The sequence below is a fragment of the Macaca fascicularis genome, chromosome 2 (assembly GCF_037993035.2).
Source record: "Macaca fascicularis isolate 582-1 chromosome 2, T2T-MFA8v1.1".
Lineage (NCBI taxonomy): Eukaryota > Metazoa > Chordata > Mammalia > Primates > Cercopithecidae > Macaca > Macaca fascicularis.
This window is the reverse complement of record NC_088376.1, coordinates 171115770-171137268: the sequence shown is the minus strand read 5'-3', so window position 1 is coordinate 171137268 and position 21499 is coordinate 171115770. Positions and strand designations below refer to the sequence as shown.

Below are 21499 nucleotides of genomic sequence, written 5' to 3'. Positions count from 1 at the left end.
CAGGAAAGATTTTGCTATTTTTTTTAAAAATGCTGAAACCATTAGAGTGTTAATAGATTTCTTCAGGTTCAGCCCACCACATAACTGAGGATAAATAAAAATCGGTACATTTGTAACAAGAGTAGCTCTTCCCTGTTCTTTTGCATGGTGCGCATGCATTCTTGGCCTTGCATCTGCCCTCTGCTCCTTATGCATGAAGAACTTTCAGCCATTCTTTCAGGTGATTTTGGACAGTGTCTTCCCCAACTGTCTTCACTTTTGGAATTGCTGCTGTTGGAGGAAGTGCTGTGATATTGCGACTACCCTGGAGCTTCTCGGGAGGGCCAGTAACTGGCGTTTACCACTTAGCATCAACAAATGTAATTCAAAGACCTACCTTCTCTGCCCTGTACACTTAGATAGGAGCTTTGGAAACAGGGATGTGGCCATTTCCTAAAGGTCCATTCAGCCTGCAGCTTGCCTGAAGTACTCCCTCCTGCTTCCCACAGGCCCACGTGCCCCTGGGACAGAGTAACAGCTGTGGAAGCGTGCTCCCTCCCTCACTGGCAGCCATGGCCAAAGACTCAGAATCTCGCAGGATGCTCAGAGGTACGTGCCTTTTAAATCAAATGTCATGGCCTTTTGTTAAGCATTAGAATTCTTCAGGGGGAGGAAGTGAGAACGGGTAGGGATGATTAGAAGAGGGATCAGCCAAAGGCCTAATTTTACTCTTAATGTGTTCTCTTTCGGGAGGGATAGATAACTTTTCCTATTTATACATATAGCTGGTATATTTTAAACATTCCCATTGTACTTTTTAGATTTGATAGAACTCTTAAACCAGAAAGACCCCTAGAGAATTACTAACCTTCCCATTTGATTAATAGAAAGAAAAGAGAGACCAGTGAGATCCAAGGAGGTTACCAGGACACTTAACCAAGATCACTCACCTGGGTTGTGTCAGAGCCACTAAGTTGAATGAACTTTGTGCTAAAGAATCATTGAGCTGACACGGTAAATATAGCAGTAGTGGCCCAGAACAGAATTCTTGTAGGCCTTTTAATGTAGATTTGAGCTTTTATACTTCATAGTTGTTATGTTTCAGGTAGACTTTGACTTTCAGCATTTTTTTTTTTTTGTAATAATACATTACATTTATAATGGGGTTCTCAGATAGTCTTCATGGGGCTAGAAGAAATTACTGTAACATAGTTCCAGGGCTAAGCTTCTCATTGAGAGGATTAGATTTCTTGTGTTAACACAATAGTTTAAGTGAACAAGTGACATTGTCCTAACTTTTGAGCAGGCATGATGTTAGGTACCAAGAATGCAAATTAATGATAGGAAGCTTGCCTTTGAAATGCTTGTAGTCTAGTGAGGAAGAAAGACACAGAACAGATGATTTCAATAAAATGTGGTAAATGGAATAATGGCAGTATGCCCAGGTTGTAAATGGAAATGCTTTGGGGATAGCAGGCATTTGACCTTCAAATACATTCATGCATTGATGGGATTCAAATCCTCCCTTCTAAGCAGGCTGGAATTCAATTCTAGCTGTTTGGCCTCTCTGCCAATGGTGCTGAGAGAGAACGCTGGTTTTCCATCAGGAGAAAATATATATACACACACACATACATACATACACATGCACGCGCACACACACATATATATAATACATATATACTACATATACATATATAAATTTATATGTATGGGAACATAATGTGTGTTGTGTGTATATATGATATATATATATCTCTCTCTCTCTCACTGGAACGAGGTTTTCAAACCATTACTAAAGGCAATTTAAGAATTAGAGGGTATAGTATTCATAATAGGATTGTAATATGTGAGAGACATTTGCAGTGGTAATATTTGAATCAAATACACTGATTAAACTATTTTATTTTCTTTGTCATAATTTCTTAAGCTAAAAATATTCTTTTAATAGTTACAAATAATAAACATATATGAGTCTATTTTGGCTCTCATTTATCACTGTTAAGTTGTGGGTCAAGTCTATTTGCTGTTGAAACATTTTTCTGTAATATTTACATATAAATATTTGAGACAAGGTCTCACTCTGTTGTCCAGGCTGGAATGCAGTCGTGTGTAATTATAGCTCACTGCAAACTCTGCCTCCTGGGTTCAAGTGATCCTCCCACCTCAGCCTCCCGAGTAAGCTGGAACTATAGGTGTGTGCTACCACACCTGGCTAATTTTTGTATTTTTTGGCAGAGATGGGTTTTTGTCATGTTTCCCAGGCTGGTTTCGCCCTCCTGGGCTTCAGTGATCTCCCACCTTGGCCTCCCAAAGTGCTGGGATTGCAGGTGTGTATTAGACTTCTTTTTAAATATGTTTTTCCCACCGTCGGAAGACATCGAAGCTTAGATTGGCCACAACACCAATAAAGACCATGAAGCATTTTCATGTACTTCAGGTGTTTAAGAGAAAGACCAAGCATTTGGGAAAGAGGGTGGGATCACAAATTATTATACTCCTTGTTAAAAGTATTTCCTTGCCAGGTTTGGTGGCTCATGCCTATAATCTCAGCACCTTGGGAGGCTGAGGAGGGAGGATTGCTTGAGTTAAGAATTTGAGACCAGCCTGGGCAACATAGTGAGATCCCATCTCTACAAGTAATTTAAAAATTAGCCAGGCATGGTGGCATGCACCTGTGGTCCCAACCACTCAGGAGGCTGAGGTAGGAGGATCGCTTGAGCCTGGGAGTTGAGGCTGTAGTGAGCTGCAATCATGCCGCTACACTATAGCCTAGGCAACAGAGCATGACCCTGTCTCAAAAAACAAATGAATACATAAAAGTATTTTCTCAAAGAGTAAGAAAAGCTAGACCTTTATAGTAGATGAATAGATTTGCAAAATTGAAGAGCCATTAACATTATCATTTAAGAGGATTCTTGTAAAAATATGGTGAAACCGAGGGAAGGTTTGATCTCAGTTCTTCTAATCTGTTTTCCCCTAAAGTAATGGGAATCCCAGGCCAGTTTCATAGGGGAAAACTGCGCTAATTCCCTTAGGCCACATTACTGACGTTCCCGCTGCAAAATCAAATCTATCTTTATCTTTTATGCTCTTGTTCTTTATTGATATGTCTTTTATGCAGCTGAGAAGACTGCAACTTCAGTCTTTCTCTGCTGTAACTGTAGAGTGCTGTTGCTCTTGAAGAGTTTCGTGTAATGCTGATGGGGCAGCTTCTGAGGAAAGAGAGAACCATCAATACGTGTGTTGGTCCAAAGAGATGTGTTCTCTAAGTGTGGCTCCCCTACCCAGAGGAGGAGAAGTCAGGATCTATCGTTCTTAGAGCCCCAGTAGACTGTAAAACTGGCAGGATTTTCTGCACAGCCCAAACCGGTGGCTCATGAAAAAACCAGGAGGGATGGATCACAATTTCATTTAGAATTGTTTGAGTAGCACTTGTTAACTTTATTAAAATAGCAAATACAAGTAAAATTCTATGGTTTTGAAAAAAAATTATACCTGGCATATTTTCATTAACTCACATTTAGTAGACTTAATCATCTTTTAAACTTACACAATTAACTTAAATACACCTTTTTTTGCTGCTATTCGTAATGGATACATCAAGGATGATGGTGTAAGTATAAGCCTTACTCAATCAGCACTGTTAATAGAACTGACAGCGTGAGTCGTGCAAAGAACTTTGAGGGGAGAGTTTAAGACAGAGCTGAGAAACTCAGCTTCTGAAGTTGGAATGGTTATTGGCTTTTGAACATCTTGTGAACTATTCCTTTGTCAGCTTTAGAATGAATGAAATCTTTGTCCTTTTGTTTTTGTTAAATACAGGAAAGTCCAAGAAAGGTATGACAACCTCCTTGTGTGGTGTTTTTGTTTCCAGCAAATATTGAAAGGTCATTGTCAAGTCATGTTTAAGAAATGATCAGATTTAACACTGTGCAGTGGTGGATTTTTAGTCTAATGATTATTTCTTTTATACAATAGAGAAAAATTGTTGTGCATTTGCAAGAAACACAATGCTGGGTGCAGCTGCTGTTCGTTCACTGGCAGCTGCATGACCCTCTTTGTTTTGGCTTTTAATGGCAAGGTCAGACCCTGCAGGAAACATGAGTGCTGTGGAAGCATTGTTTTGTAAGATTCAGAATCTATATAAAGAGAATAGAGAGTATTGTGATGTATATGAGCTAAGTGTAAACCATGATTCTCCTTTATCAAGGACAGGTATAAATAAGGCAGGCTACAGTCAAAGGGTGAAAGGATTTAGGAAGCTCCTATTTATTCATTTCACTGGAGCCTGTTTTCTAAGAAAGACTTAGTGGAGAGTGAAGTATAGTTTAAATGATTTGACTTGAATAGGTAAGATGGTTATTTCCTGTGGCTAGGTGGTCGAGATATAGGATATTAGACGATGTGTTATAAAACTTGATGAACTGTGCTTCAAATAATTGAATGGCGTTTTACAAACCTGAGCTCTTAAAAACTATTTGCTACTGTCTGTTTGGAAAAAGAATTGTTTGATAGATAAAATCTGTTTTTATTCTTCCTATTTTCTGGTTGATGAATATGTGTGAAAGATTTATTTGTCTTGTAACAATCTCTTTTGACTATGCATGTATCAAAATTTTTTGAGGTTTCTTGAGTTTTTCTCTGTAAACTTAGATTTAATCTGAAACTGTGAACATCATACCTTATTAATTTGGTATTGTAACTAACACCATCAATGCGTGCATGTTGGGAGTGTTGAATATTTTTCCTGCCCCCTTGTCATCCTTTTTGATCTTTTATCTTTTTCCCTTTCTACAACCATTCTCCTTCTTCATTCCTGACTTGTCCTGTGCCCTCTTCTTCTGACTGTGGACTGTCATTAGGAAGAATGAATTCCTCAGCAGGTGAGCTATGACAGGCTGAACTGACAGAAATACTGGTTAATTTTATCCTCTTAACCCCAGGTTATACTTTTAGGCATCTTACTTTCCATATTACAGCCCAGATAGCCGTGTAAAAGTATATACCATATATTGGGAATGTATCGGCAGGACTCTACACATTGTGTAATCGTTGACTCACAAGAGACTTTCAGGTCTAATTAGCCAGAATTAATAGAGACCGGCATTAAAAATAATAATAATAAATGGGCCTTGCACATTTGGTCTCTTGGCTCTCCCAGGCAGTGAAGAGCTGAGCTGATTTTGGGCTCCTTGTGTGGGTGTGATTAGCAACAAGCCTCAATTAGCTCTTGCTTTATAGACCTTATAAACTACCCCTTCAGACAGCTATTTCTGTCTGGATAGGAAGAATTTAGAGCATATTCAAGGCCCTTTTTACTGTCTCAGTTGCTTTCCCACTGATTAATGTTATTCTTGCCACATAATTAAAAAATAGAAACCAAATAGTCTCAGGGGTTGGGGAAGTCTCATTTTTCCCAATCTAGTTTCTTTGCTCCCACTCAGAAAGTAGATGCATTCCACTTCCTTATTTGATTATTTATATAAAATATATAGATGAAAAGATAAATTAATTCAGTGACTTTATCTTATGACATCCATGTGCTAAATAAATGGGGGTAAACTGTGGTGCACAGGACATCTGCATCCCCTTTCCTGATAAAGCTTCCATGAGAGTGGAGGCCTAGACCAGTTTCCTGCCGTTCTAGTGTTCCTTCACTGCATCAGCATCTCTCTTTGGGCCTCCTACCAGCTTACCCAGCCCCTGATCTTCTACGATGTTTCCTCTGTTTAAAATATCTATGCCTTTGGATGGCCAGGCCAGAGCCTGAATCCCAAAATGAGCTCTTTGGAATCACACTGGTTCAGTTGCAGGATCACAGGAGAGGGGCCTATGCCTGTACTGATAATTGCAGGAGTTACCTGTTTTGGGGGCATTTGTTCAGCAGGGAGGAAGCTAGGCCAGGTGACAGTGGGGTTCACTGTGGTCAGTAAAGTGTTGCCAGTAGACAGAAATGAGTAGCTCCATGAGGTGAACTTTTCCACTCACATTGGATTCATGGGAAATAAAAATCCTGGGTTGGGAAAGAGATGCTTATTATTGGCCTCATGGTTTTTCGTTTAAGTTGCCATGGAAATGTAAAATGCTTATCCTACCACCAGAATGACTGGGAGATTCAGTCGTAGAGTCAAATCTCAACAACTTGTGAGTTGGTCTGGGGAATTAACATTCACAGCCCTTAGCACAGTACAAATTGTAATGTAGCTGGCCCTTCTACATTCACCTGAAACATCTGAGTCATTTTAGTTTACTATCTCCTTCACTCATAAGTTCTATTTCGTTATTCTGTGGTACTTTTGGAAAAGTAGCCAAAAAACAACAACAGCAACAAAAAACACAGCCCTGGAAGATCTGAGGAGCAAGACATACAGTTGCTTTAAGAAATATGCTCACCTCCTTTCCTGCTTTTCCAAGAGTGTGGTAGTTACTTCATACGGGTTGGTTTTTCCTCAATGTGGAAAACTCAGGGAGAGGAAGAGGTTGGGTCAATGTCACTCAATGCCAGAGAGATAATTCTTCTGTGTTTTAAATTACGTGGCTGTCGGTTAGGGATTTGTTTTTCATACTACAAGGAAATACCTTCCATGTAGTTGGTGCCAATGTGAAACTTTTCTATGCCACAAATCTTTGTTTGAAATCATAAGAAAATATACATGTGTGACCTTTTCAAATAATTTCTGTTGTGTTTTTTTGTCATTTGCATAATAAATAATTGGAAACAACTTAAAAGGAGCAATTAGTAATTCCAAAAGTTCAAGTGTCAAAGGTAAATATTTGAGTAATGAATTATTTTGCCTTCCTTAAAAAAAGGCGCAGCTTCACTCATATGACTATACCAGCTTCATTTCATGCTGTGTGGATTGATCATTATAATTCATGATATTCTATTTAGTCTTATGGTGTGCTTTTATGTTTTGCATCTTCCCTTAGCTAAATGCTATGTGGCTTTAAAATATATATATATATATATATATATATATATGTATTTATAATTTATAATGGCCGATTATATTAAGGTAACTTATTTTCCCAGAAATGTCTTAATCTGAAATAACCTATTTTCACTTAAATATCTAAAACCACTCCAAATACTAATGGCATGAACACTCTGCATGAAATTAAAACCATTTTACAGAAATTTTGACATACAATGCTTTGTTAAGGCATCATGGATGTGGCTTCTATTTTAAAATGGAAATGTTTAATCAGTAGCTGAGAAAGCATTGAGAATTACTTCTCTTCTTTCATCCTCTTGCCTACTATTGACCATTTCATTGCTACTAAAACGTTCATTGAAAGGTAGGTAGAGCACAAAAAAAGAGGAAATTCAAATGGTCCAGTTGTGAACTCTGAATAGCTCTGTTAATAACTCCCTGGGTAATGGAAACTATTCGAGTAGGCATTCTCTTATCAGGGAGAAAGAGATTACAAATTCTAGTACTGGCTAGAGAAAAGTTTTTTAATGAATTGAGGAATTTGTTAATCAATATGATGCCTGCTCCTGAGTATATAATAAATAGAGAATTGAAAAGAAGAAAATTTGACTCGTAATGCCCTAAATCAGTGATCAGAGAGCAAGCCAGAGCAATAACACAAGGTAAAGCCCATAACCTAATGTGCCAGCTGATCGAGCACCAGGGTAAAGAAAAGACCTCTTGGCTGGGCGCGGTGGCTCACGCCTGTAATCCCAACACTTTGGGAGGCCGAGGTGGGTGGATCACAAGGTCAAGAGATCGAGATCATCCTGGCCAACATGGTGAAACCCCACCTCTACTAAAAAGACAAAAGTTAGCTGGGCATGGTGGTGCACGCCTGTAGTCCCAGCTACTCGAGAGGTTGAGGCAGGAGAATTGCTTGAACCCAGGAGGTGGAGGTTGCAGTGAGCTGAGATCGCACCATTGCACTCCAGCCCGGTGACAGAGCAAGACTCCGTCTCAAAAAATAAAAATTAAAAATAAAGAAAAGACCTCTTATTTATGGTGCTTTTCATCCTACTGATGCCTACATTTTCAAATGGTTGTTATCAACAGCTTGTGGAAGGTGGATTGTTATGGTGGGAAAAGAAGAGAGCTAGGGTAGTTAGAGGAGCACAATCATTGGAAGGAATGTTGACTCTGAATTAAATAAGTAATTGACAGACAAGAACAACTGAAAAAGAGAGAGAAAATGAGAAAAATGTGTAGTTTGGATCTTAACAAGATTAAAAGTGTCAGTGATGATATGAGATATGAGTTTCTCAAACCCTACACTTGAAAGATTCCACCTGCTGTTTTATGACCAGACTGAGTGCTCCTTAAGTTGAATACCGTTGAAGAAGTGCCTGCCCTAAAACCCTGGTTTTGCTTGTCACTAGAAGGCATCTTATTTTCACTTGAACACAGCCATTTCGAGAGGATTCAGGGCTTTTGATTGTGTTTCTGTTTGGTTTATTTTGTGTTTGTGTGTTGCTGGTTGTGCTGAGATGTAGGAATGCCATAGGAAAGTGTCAGGTGATCCTGCTGAGGGATAAGAGATTCAGCAGACCACTTCATTCAAACTGTTGCTTGCACTGAGCATGGCGGTCTTTCTTTGATCTTCTTGGCTTCAAAACAAATTAGACCAAGGCCCAAGCTTCACAGGCAGATGTTTCTGGTTGCTGGCTTGTGTCTGTAGACAATTAAGTTTCAAAGACTGAAAAATGAGGCACACTAACGTATTTATGGCTCTTTCCTTAGGTTATAATCACCAACAGATGAGTGAAGGACACAGGCAGAAATCTGAATTTTACAACCGCACAGCATCTGAATCAAATGTCTACTTGAATAGTTTCCATTATCCAGATCACAGCTACAAGGACCAGGCCTTTGATACTTTGAGCTTAGATAGCTCTGATAGCATGGAGACCAGCATCTCTGCTTGCTCACCTGACAACATCTCTAGGTAAGATTTATTTATGGGGAAGGAAAGAGCCTACTGCTCACAACAAGTAAAGCCATCAGTTTGGGAACTGTATGTGCACAAGCCCAAATTTTTGAGACATAAAGGGTCTATAATGCAGAAGAGGGTTGGTATCATGATGACCTTTGAAAGTAGTTTCTCTTATCTTGTGTAACTTAGCTAGTCAGGCATCATATAATCTGTTTTCACCTTTATCCTGTTTTTCTCCACTTGAGCTCAAATTTACACTGTGCTCTAAAATTGACTTCCTTCTGTTGGTTAGCTCTAAGCTTCACTTAGGCTGCTTTTGATTTAAAAAAGAAGGCCCCAGCACAGTGGCACAAGCCTGTAGTCCCAGCACTTTGGGAGGCCTAGGTGGGTGGATTACCTGAGGTCAGGAGCTCGAGACCAACCGGACCAACATGGTGAAACCCTGTCTCTACTAGATACAAAAAATAGCCAGGCATGGTAGCCCATCTCAGCTACTCAGGAGCCTGAGGCAGGAGAGTCCCTTAAACCAGGGAGGTGGAGGTTATGGTGAGCCAAGAATGTGCCATTGCACTCCGGCCTGGACAAGAGCGAAACTCCGTCTCAAAAAAAAAAAAAGAAAGAAAGAAAGAAAGAAAATAATTTCCAACTACAGTCAGAACTTTGGAGGATTTCTTACCCTTGTATTTGTTAAAAGGAAGCTTTCTGCTATCCTGTATGTTAAAAATTTTTGTTAAAATTAAAAGATTTCTTTCCCTTGGATTCTTGCTAGCTGAAGAGAACAGAGCTTACTCTTTTGTATCTCCTCACTGGCTAATGGAAATAATGAGAAGATATTGCCATATTCTTCTCTTTCATGTGGGAGAAAACACTTGGCTAAAAAGTGGTCCAAGGTTACTCTGCCAAGTGCAGACTAATTGTTAAGCTTATAAGGATCCGATATTCCTCAGACAGTTCACTCCTTAATGGATGTGTTTTGTAATGGGGCTGTCAGTACTGATTATAGAATAAACTGTATGCCCTGTGTTCTCTTCGATGGAACTCTTAACCCTAGATTTAAACCATCCTAGGTTTGATTTGCAAAAATATAATTTGAGAATACTATATTAATAATTATCTATAACCAAGACGGCTCTGATCTTTCATTTTTATATGAATTTTTAATGAATTTATTTTTATATGAATGTGTCTAACAAACATGTATCCCTACTCCGTGTCAGGTTCTATGCTACAGGGATACAGGCATGAAAGTCTGTATGTCCTCAAGAGAGTCTAGTAAAGAAGACAGGTACTTAAATGAGTACACAAGTATCATGCATTAGAAACAGCATATGGTCCTCGTAGCTGAAATAGCAAAGTAAGTAAGTTTTGACCTAGGTTATAGTCTCTCTTTTCCAGAACAGTCAACTAGAATGTAAGCAAGTGGAAAATAAAATTTCCTGTTTTGTGTTAAACATTTTCAAGTTTTCGCTTTGTCTTTTAGTTACCCTGACTGTTCTTGCACCTTTCTCTACCTTTGGTTTCATCTTTCACTCGAGTGATATCTTTCCCATCATTTCTTTTGAACCTCTTAAATCTCTTTATACAGTTTTCTGATTGTTATCATGAGGGGGTACTCTTCACAAAACTGGATGCTATCCATCCATTGCACCTATAGGAGAAGTCATGTTTTAATTGGCATCATAATTTAATAAATGAAGTGTCCACATATATAAAGGGACAACAAAAAGTAGCTCATAATGTATATTCCGCAACTGAAGAACATTATATAGGCTCCAGTCATTTATATAGAACGTTGGTGATAGTCTTGTTGGTCTGATATCTTTAAGTCATTAAACTAATGGGAAGGACTCTCATGGGCCATTATTTTTAGACTTTGGAGGGAGCATTTAGAACTCACACTTTGTAAGATTTGGTTTTGGTTTATTTACCTATGAGTAAAGCATTGGCATTATTTTGCTTGCCTATATTTTGTCTTCTAAACTGAGGTAAGTCAGTGTAACCTACAATTTTCAGAGTTGAATTGATTTGCTTCTTCGGTCCAATGACTCGTAAGTAACATTCTTTAAATTACGTATGCTTGGATTTTATCATGCACCTCCCTTGACCCCGTGTGTGTGTGTGTGTGTGTGTGTGTGTGTGTGTGTGTGTGTGTGTATTAGAGAGATTTCTCAGTCTAAACCAATATTCTTAAAAGGCTTTGGTTTTTGATTCAGTGCCAGCACTTCAAATATTGCTAGAATAGAAGAAATGGAGAGACTTTTGAAGCAGGCTCATGCAGAAAGGACGCGGCTGCTCGAATCCAGGGTAAGCTTCATATGTTCATGCCGGAGGTCTGTAATACCATGGTGCAGGAGCCCTGCGCTTGGCATCAGGCAATACTCCTCCTTAAGGAGCTGTGTGATCTTGAAAAATCACTCAACCTTTCTCAGTCTCATTTTCTTATCTGAAAAATAAAGGTGTTAGATGATTTCTAAGGCTCTCTACTGCAGTGGATTTCCCATAACTTGAAATATATAGTATTGACATAGACCAAAATGAACGCTTGTAGTTTTTTGTTGTTGTTGTTTTTGATGGCTGCTTTGTGTTCCTGCCAAGGAGCAGGGAGGAATGTCATGTCTTTATGCATTATTTCATCCTTCCCAGCTTGTGCTAACTGCACTATTGTAATATTTAAAATCCCACGTTATTATGACTGTATTTCAAGTCAGAATCTGACTTCCTTAGGAATCCCCCAAAATGCTTTTGCATCCTGCCCTCATGGGCACCTCCTTTCCTTTTCTAACTTCCCCATATGCTTCCTCTGTGACCTTCAGCCAGGAAGCTACAGAGCAACAACAGGAATTAGCGGGACCATGGCCTTCAGTCAGAAGACAGTAGTCAAAAGACAGGCTAAATCACATGATAAGTGCTGGGGACGGTTTGTGAGGCTTTTTATTTAAAATGGGAGACTTGCTGGTTGATATGAAATGATGAAATGACTGAATATATTAGCAAGCTGGATTTTCACTAAAGACCACAATTTAATTGTTAATTAAATTTAGTGGTTGCATTTCTGCAGATGATGATTTTGGAAGCTATACCAGGCATGGTTATGAGTTGTTTTCTTGTAGGTTATGTATTATAAGAGACTAGTCTACAAACCAAGATTTGTCTAGTAAGAATTATCTTTTTTATATTGGTTGGAACCATTCAAGTATAACCAGTATGTCTTAAAATAATCATTATTATGCATAATGTTTAGGAACGGGAAATGGAAGCCAAAAAACGAGCCCTGGAAGAAGAAAAACGACGCCGGGAAATCCTGGAAAAACGATTACAGGAAGAAACTAGCCAGAGGCAGAAGTTAATAGAAAAGGAAGTAAAAATAAGGGAGAAACAAAGGGCACAGGTTGGTTGGTCAATCTGAATGGATAAGGGCAGGTTGCCCCCTGGTGGCAGTTCCTAAAAGACAGCTATTCTGTGTCTGAGGATGCTTTCCTGGGCACTGAGCATTAGCACTTGACATGTACAGGTTAAGAGAAGAGTGTGCATTCCTGTGAAAAAAAAAAAAAAAATGTGAGTTCATTTCAAAACTCTTAGGGAACCACCAACCAAATGACACTTTTCCTTAGTCATGCATGGAACATTTTGCCAGGAGCAGCACTTTTTCTTCCACCCATTCCTTGCAGTACATTTTAAAAAGAGAATTTTTTTTTTGAGCAGCTTTTAAAAATGCAACTGGATTTGCTGCTGAAAACAAATACAACATCTGAACTGAAACCTTTGCTTGGGGAATGGAAGAGGTTCTACCAAGCCGTCTTTTACAAGCAAACAATCTAGAGCAGGGTGATTTTTCACCATGCCCAGTGTCTTGGTCGTGGTGGTAGTGTTTTGTTTTTTTTTCTGAGCGCTGTGTTGTAACACGTGTTCCTCTTTGCTACACTAGGGCCTCCACACCTGTGAACAAGCTTGTACTCAAGCAAAATTTGGAGAAACCACACATTTTGTTTAATGTCTTATCTTGGTCGTCGTAGATTTTGAATCTCTGTTCTTGTCACTATAGCTGCTTACATAATATGTTTTCTGAGAAACTAACATAAAGTTTTGTTAAGTACTATGTAATTTAAAGCTCAACTCCATTTTATCAAGATTCGCTAGACTCAAAGGCAAAAGATACCATTACTTTTATTCTTTGTGGTTGCTGGCCGTTTGATAGTATAGCAGTTAGAGACTATCTTTAAGACTTTGTGTGTTTCAAGGTATTAGTAAGCCTGTAGCATCTGTTACAACCAAAGTACCACACAATCAAATGTTAAGTATTGAAGGAAAAGTAGAAAGTAAAATTTGTTTATTTTATTTCATCATGCCCAACCCTGTGCCAAATTTTGACTTGCAGTGAAAGTCATCCATGCTTGTTTACTATCTGAAGCCAAACCAAAAAGCACAATTCTATTTTAATCCTGATTATAAGTGTTGCCTCCAAGTATGTAGTTAGGTCATTTCCCCAAGGCAAAGAGGTGGAGTTATTTAACAGCGTAAAATAAGACACCATTTTAGAACTATCACCCATGGAGATATATGCTTCCTAGATTGGAGGAGCTTTCATACCAGCCATCGGTAACATGAAAGACATCTAAATACATCCCTTTGGCATCTGGTCCTGGACAGTTCATTACATTAGGTCATTTTGATTCCACTTCTGTCTTTATTTTAGCTTTACTTTTCAAAATGTAAACCTCTGCTGTCAATTTCTATCGGAATATATGTAAACTGACAAGTACAGCTTTGTGGGATCCTGTGGGGGCCGTACTTACTAAATAGTGTTCAATCAATCATGTCATGCTTGAGATTACTTGAGAATGATTGTTAAGTTGTGGCAGGGACAACTTCTGGAAACTTAGCGGTGAAGCAGTCCTCATCTGCAAGGAGCAGCCCAGAAAACTTCATACTTTATTACTCTGTGTTTGTAAAGAGCAAAGTACATCTTTTACACTACGATAAATGACCATTTTTCATTTTCTCAACTGCCCATCTTAAGGAATAGAATCAGGTCTCTGAATTTATCTACCTCTCCCCTACATATTACAGCATCTTTCTGAAAATCCTATCCACTTTTTAGACTCCAAATGATAAGTGCTTTGTTTATCTTAAGCTCTTTTAATCATATGGGCATTTTAAAGCTTAGGTTTTACAGTTAATTTCTGCTTCTAAACATCTGTGACCTAAAACAAAACAAATAGCTGTAGATGCAATGAGTTTTGCACTTTTCCAGGCTCGTCCTTTGACACGCTACCTGCCTGTCCGGAAGGAAGACTTTGACTTGCGGAGCCACGTAGAGACTGCTGGCCACAATATTGACACCTGTTACCATGTATCAATCACAGAGAAGACCTGCCGAGGATTCCTCATCAAAATGGGTGGGAAAATTAAAACGTGGAAAAAACGTTGGTTTGTTTTTGATCGGAACAAGCGAACATTCTCTTATTATGCAGGTGGGTGATAAAAAAAATTTAAGCCATATACTCAAAACGAGAACCCTGTGTTAAAGAGCAAAGGCAATTGAAATTCAGTGTAAATAGGTAGGTTGATACATAACAGAATTAATGGCAATATTAGATTTATAGATGTACATTATTTTATATTTAGATTATATAGTCCATATGATATGAATTTCCTTTCTAGAAATAATAGACATTATATGTTACTTTAAAAAGTGCGAAGTGGTCTATATTACTTCTGAAGTAAACTCAGGTCCCAATAAATATTAAGTAAAATTTATTCTTTAGATCAAAATAGTTCCTTTTATTTGTTCTGCTGTTTTAATGCATTCTTTATTTAGGTAACAAGTTGTTTATGTTCACTGCATTTTATGAAACATCACAATATCATACTAGAAGTACTATCACTATAGGGTGGGATCAGAAAAAATATTGCCTTTCAAACCACCACACCAGAAAAAAAAAGGGGGGCGTGGTTTGTGATTGATTGATTGTCATACGTCCTATTTAAGTCACACACAATTAGGCAACTGTAGCTGAAAATCATTCAACTATAGTTCATAAACTAGAATGGTCTTTTAAGCACAGACAATAAAGCTCATTGGTAAACTAGTGATCAGTAGTATTTATTAAGTGACTGAAATATTTTTGGATTCTTAAATGTCGGCTGACAAGAAACATACCCTACCGAATCTTATATAAATGCAGAAATATTAGTGCCACTGGCATACTTCTTAAGAACCTCTTATTTCTTCTGGGATCACATGTGAAACATGTCCATTTTTAGTACAGGTATAGCTCTGCTTTCTTTTCAGGTGCCAAAAAAGAGTGGTGTCATACCAGATGTTATGAAAAAACCCTGTTTTGGGGTGACTACCAGTATTTATGAGCATCATCAGGAATAGTAAAATGTATCGATACAATAAAATATAAGTAACAGTCTAGTCATTTAATCAATCCAGTGAGGTCAGGTTATGTTTACAAGGAGAAGTGTGAGAAACCAAGCAGCCTGTGGAAGAAAGGAAAGAGTGGCTCAGGAGCCCCAGAATTTGGAAGATGAGCCGGTAGGGGAATGCCTGCCTTTCACTGAGGAGCACTTTGGATGAGGTTCCAGTTACTGCAGAAGTTAGTGGCCTGAAGCCAGTGGCCTGCCCGTCCCAGGTCCCCTGCTTTACCTCTCTAGGGCTTTTTGTCATTGGGTTTTATACACATCCAGAGCTGCTTTCTTCAGTTAATACAATTTGGTATCTACACACTGCATAAACAAAACTGTATGATGTGGTATTGTCTTCAGAAAACCTCACCCAGAATTTTCCAAAAATACAACTTTAAAGAACTTCAGACAAAACTGCTTCACTCTTCTTCTGTGCTCCTGTTCTCTGTGAGCCTTATTTCGTTCTCTCATCTATCGGCCAGGTGAGTGGTTTAATGCCCTGGCCAACTGCTTTAAACCTAAGCTCCAAGTTTCAGACCCATGTAAGTGTGTCTTTCCAAACCCAACCTGCTGGTGACTGATTTCAATTTTGTAAAAATACCAAAACCTTCTTGGTATGTGAAAAATTACCCAGAACCCTAATTCTAAAAAAAACAGGCAAAAATTATATTTCATTCACTTTTTAATATGTATTTATGATATAACTGTCTGGTAAGACCTAGTTGGACAAACGCTACCCATTCAGCTCTGTTTACGGTCATCACCTATCAGCTTTGTCCACTCCTACCCCCACCCCTGCTTCTCACACACAACAAGCCCAGGAATAGATCAGTCTGCAGGCAGTCATCCAGATCACAATTCAGGCTGTACTTTACCCTACAGGAGCCACGTCCCTTCTGCTTGTCAGTGAGGGAAATGGCCGTGTACTTGTGAAGGAGCTGCAAATGTGAACGCTGACTGGCAAAGTCCCAGGACTCTGTGTTATTCATGTCCCTGGTCTCTGTCCTTGGCCTCCTGCATATTAACTGGGATCTTCAGGAGAGTCTCTAAAGAAAACCGAGGCCTAGAAAATATGTCTGCAAATTGACTGAAACTTACTGAACGTGGTATCAGTTAAAACAGTGTTTCACAAGGAATAGGAAAAACAAGCAAAAAATTATAGTCCATGGGCAAATAGGTTAGGATATTTTGGATTAAATGCAATTAAATAGTTTTACTCTCTGCTGAACCTTTCAGGGCCATTATTTTTTAGACTAGCTTTTTGTAGTTAAAAAGGGACATTCACCTAGTAAAAAATTCAAAATATAACAAAAATTTGTATGATGAAAGTAAGTCTCTTTATCATCACAAAAGTTCTGATCTCTCATTTTCAAGCTAGAAATATTGTTTTAGATTTTCTCTATTCATTTTTATATATGTTTCAGTATGTATATATTTTCTTCTTTTATATATTTGGGACTAAATTATTCATTCTATTCATACCCTATTTCATGTGATAGTATTTCAAGGGTTTTTTCCTTAGGAGCAGATACAGATCTACCTCCATCATTTCAGTAGCTTTATAGATTTCATTGTATGGCTGGTCTGTAATTGAATCAGTCTCCTATTAAAGCTCAAGCAGATCTTTTGCAACCTTGTGCCACAACAAACACAAATCCATGTACATTTATTTGCACACACACCAGATCTTATGCAGTAACATTTTAGAAGTGGAATTGCTTAGTAAGAGGATTTGTGTGTGTGTGTGTGTGTGTGTGTGTGTGTGTGTTTGTTTTGTTTTTATTTTTGTTTGGTTTTTTTTGAGATGGAGTCTCCTTCTGTCGCCCAGGCTGGAGTGCAGTGATGCGATCTCAGCTCGCTGCAAGCTCCACCTCTGGGGTTCACGCCATTCTCCTGCCTCAGCCTCCCGAATAGCTGGGACTACAGGCGCCCGCCACCACGCCTGGCTAAATTTCTTTTGTATTTTTAGTAGAGACGGGGTTTCACCGTGTTAGCCAGGATGGTCTGGATCTCCTGACTTCGTGATCCGCCCTCCTCGGCCTCCCAAAGTGCTGGGATTACAGGCGTGAGCCACCGCGGCCGGCCCATTTACCAGCTGTCTTCCCAAAGAGGCTGTCTTATTTGCACTTCCACTACTAGGGTATGATAGAGTCTCTTTCCCTACCTCCTCATTCATGCTTTTAAAATTCTTTAATATGCTGACATGCACTGTGATCTTTGCAGAGTTTAAGTTACAAAATATTTCAAGAACTTAACAGATCACAGAGTGGTGCTATATGTTTGAGTTATATTTTGGTTGTTTTTGTTTTGCTTTGTTTTTATGGTAAATGGGATGAAATCTTTGAAAACAGTTTGGAAATTGTTGCATTGAAAGGACAATAAATTATTTGTTGAAGCTCTGTTGAAAACGGAGGTGGGGGCGAAAAATCAAGCACCCTGAATAAAAAATTTGATAGGTGATCGACTGGAGAGCCTTAGGCAGTCATCAAGTTCTTTGGTTTGCAGCTAGTAATTTTATGGCTTTTCTTTTTTATTTTTCCAATATAGATAGAAGGGGCCTCGTGCACTAGCCCAAGTTCTCTGAATTAATCTTAGATAAATTAAATACTTTGTAAATATTTTAGTGATTATAATTGTAATAAAATTATTATTTTTTCTGTTCCTCGGTGGCGATAAAGTATTTAACACTCATCTGTCTTTGCAGACAAGCATGAAACTAAATTGAAAGGAGTAATATACTTTCAAGCCATTGAAGAAGTGTATTATGATCACCTCAAGAATGCTAATAAGGTAAACATCAGTCTTCTAAATTCCTACAATTTGAATGCATAATTAAGAAAGGAAAAATATTTTTGGGGTCTAAGAAGTTTGAAGTTGATGTTCTGATATAACAGATAGATATGATCAGAATGGTGCTGGAAAAGTAAACACGGAGTGGGATGGCTGATCTTCTTGAGGAAAAAAATGTCATAGCAAATTGAGGAAACATTCTGGACATAATGGTTTGGGAAACCCTACAAAGTGACTGCCAGGTTTCTAAAAAGAAGCTACCATATAGTTAAGAGGGGTATCATGAGCATGTCCTAGTAGGGCTAAGAGTAACAGCTACTATTTATTAAGCTCCTACTCTCAGATAGGTACCCTGCTAGAGCTTTACAAACTAGCTGCTGAAATAATTTGTGAGTTCTGTCTGAGATTTCTTGTTCAGAAAGGCCAGAATGTTCCATGTTCGATCCTGAAAAAGGCTCTGGGGCGGGTGTGTGAGTGACAGTAGAGCAAAAGTAATTATGCCTTTGTAAATTTAATAAATTGAAAGTTTTAAAGAAGTCTTCACATGTCTGTGTTGTTTAATGTTGTATTTTAAGATGTTTATTTTACATTCTTTTTCCTTTTTTGAATTTTAGAGTCCTAATCCGTTACTCACCTTTAGCGTCAAGACTCATGACAGAATCTATTATATGGTGGCCCCATCGCCAGAAGCCATGCGGATCTGGATGGATGTTATAGTTACAGGGGCAGAAGGTTACACTCACTTCTTGTTGTAGTGAACTGAGGCAACAGTCCACTTCAGGGCAAACTGCAATAATCTCTTACAAGAATGAAGCCATATTGAACCCCGGATGAGAAAACCCAACAGATCCATCCCTTGAACTGTAAACACTCAGAACTCCTTTCATATCAAGACAAGTTATTTGTAAAAAGGAAAGAAGGGGTTTTAACACAAACCTTGATAACAAATAGCAAAAGAATTGAAGCTTTCATGAGAAAGAAAACACTATTTTGATAAATTGGATCACTTACAGGAACATTTCTTATAAACTGTTTTTAATCAGTTGTTGCATTTGGTTAAATAGGTTACAGAATATCTGTATATACTTGGAAATATAGAATAACTTTATCACCCAAATCATTGGCATTGACATTATTGGTAATCAACTGGCTTTTTTAAAAAAAGGTAGCATTTTGTTGACAGTTATTTTGTAAACATAAGCAAATAAGGGCTTGGAGGGAAATACATTTTAGGAGGAGTTTTGCCTTAATTTTTTAAGTACTGCACCAAAACCAAAGACCTGACCTGACTTCTGTGGAACAGTAGTAACTGCAAGTGATGAACTGCATTTTGTATTGTTCTGTATATTGCAAAATGGTATTCTGATGCCATCAAATGCCCAGGAAATTGACTTTGCAGTGTCACCACTGGTGTAAGCTTATATATATATATATATATATATTTATACATATATATTTATATATGTGTATATATGTGTGTGTGTATATATATATATTAAACCACTTTTTGGAAAAGAAGAAAGAGTAAAAGGCTGTGTGTTTTAGAAAAAAGTCATGTTACATAACAGGCATTCTGTCATGTTGAACAATTTTAAATAAAGAGAATATCTGGTGTTAGGAGCTTGTTTTGCTGAATATTTCTGCATTCCTGGTGCTGAGAATAAAGGCAACCAGTAGCCAATGTCCTTTAGATTGTCTGATTCCTTTTTGTTTTGGAGCACACCTGCTAACTGCTGCCTAGACATAACTATGAAATCATAACTCTGTTTTCACCAAAGAACAGACCAATTAAAATACTTCTTTGCAGAAGTGGTGTAGTTCTACAAAGTGGCAAATGAAGTTCAACTTAATGTTCTCTATAATGTATTATTTTATTATGGTTTTTTTTTTACAATTAGCCGTTTTTTAGTTAATTTTTGTCAAATGAAACGACTTCAGGCAAGTCTCTTTTATAATGGTTTTTCCAGTGCCATTTATTCTAGTTTATCATGTTTTGCATGCTTGAAAGTATGAATGTGCTCTTTCCTAAAACATGGCAAATGAATAGATGTAGAGAATAAAGATATTACTTACAAGATGAAATGATTAGATTAGAAGTGTCTCTTTATTAAACTTTGTCAGCCTGACTGGGTACAATTCTTTTGTTAATTTGCAGTGTGGTTTGTAGACGCGTATACATGTTGTCAATAATAAGATTTTGCAACTGGATGACACAAGATTTTACTTGAACAGCGAAGGGCAAAAATCATGATTGTGGAAGACATTTTTTAAATCTGATTTTGCAGTGATCACTTTTAAACCCTGTAGTGATGTAAGACTAAAATGTAATTGCTAAGATTTTGTTGGTTAATGTAAAGATACGACTTTTCTGCACTGTACTCTCTTCATAGGATTGTAAAGGTGTTCTAATACAATTGCATGATGTAGTAAGCCTCTTAAATATGTGTGTTAAATATATTGAGTTTGGATTAAAATGTTATCTGATTTCACATTTGAAAATAAACTCATCTCTCATTTTGAAGTTACCTGTCTGTAGTATGATGGAGGATGAATTAATCGCACATGACAGTTGTAGAAACTACATAAAGTTTGTTGTGTGCTAACATTACGATTTGTAGTGTATAAACTGAAGTATTCCAATAGAAGTATCTCTGGTTATATCCTATTGCTTACAAAATGAAATGAACCCTGAAAAAAATCTAACATCTTATTGTTGTCTGTTTACACAAATACAATTATTGCTGGGGATTGCAAGGAGTGTGTTTACTTATCCTTTTATCTTACAGGAAAAAAAAATCATGTAAATGTGATATAAAGATTTATTTGCTGGGGATCTCATTTGTCTCCCTGAACTAAGGCAGCAGATTTCAGAGACAGAAGCTTCCCTCAGCAGTATGTCCCTTTGCCCCCTTTATATATTGATGAAGTCAACATTGACAATAAGTACTCAGAGTGGAAAAAATTTGTCTACTTCAAGCTCATTACTGTCTGTAAAAGCATCTGTACTTGCCACTAGCCATGATTGTTTCTAATTTGTTAGACAGCAAGAGTGAATACAGAAAATAATCCATGGGTTTCTCCACTTTTTCTGTGCAGTGATTTCCCACTATGACCAGTCAGATTTTTCATCCTACTGCAAGTAAAATGCAAGAAGACTTGCAAAAATAAAGGGGAAGAAAAAGGGGAGAAGTGATTGAGAACATTTGCAATTATCCAAAACATGCAGAGAGAAGTGTTTAAGATATAAGGGATGGGCTGGATGCGGTGGCTCACACCTGTAATTCCAGCACTTTGGGAGGCCAAGGGAAGGTGGATCACATGCAGTCAGGAGTTTGAGACCAGCCTGGCCAACATGGTGAAACCTCGTCTCTATGAAAAATACAAAAATTAACCAGGCATGGTGGCGGGT

The 21499-nt window shown here is 38.0% G+C and overlaps 1 protein-coding gene across 45 annotated transcripts in view; it reads left to right on the top strand.

The window, feature by feature from the left end:
- Positions 1-19073, top strand: part of PHLDB2 (pleckstrin homology like domain family B member 2) — a 231950-nt gene extending 212877 nt beyond the window's left edge. For 29 of the 45 annotated variants that reach the window (XM_074033475.1, XM_074033496.1, XM_074033487.1 and 26 more), the window contains 7 exons: positions 489-588; positions 8697-8901; positions 11103-11193; positions 12131-12277; positions 14141-14360; positions 18005-18090; positions 18705-19073. In XM_074033475.1, the coding sequence (XP_073889576.1) occupies positions 489-588; positions 8697-8901; positions 11103-11193; positions 12131-12277; positions 14141-14360; positions 18005-18090; positions 18705-18845 (990 nt within the window). In that variant the 3' untranslated portion in view covers positions 18846-19073. Of the gene's footprint in view, positions 1-488; positions 589-4844; positions 4866-6712; positions 6749-8696; positions 8902-11102; positions 11194-12130; positions 12278-14140; positions 14361-18004; positions 18091-18704 lie in introns of all 45 variants that reach the window. The other 16 variants (XM_074033471.1, XM_074033476.1, XM_065539210.2 and 13 more) reach the window with 2 other exon arrangements.
- Positions 19074-21499: the final 2426 nt, after the last annotated feature.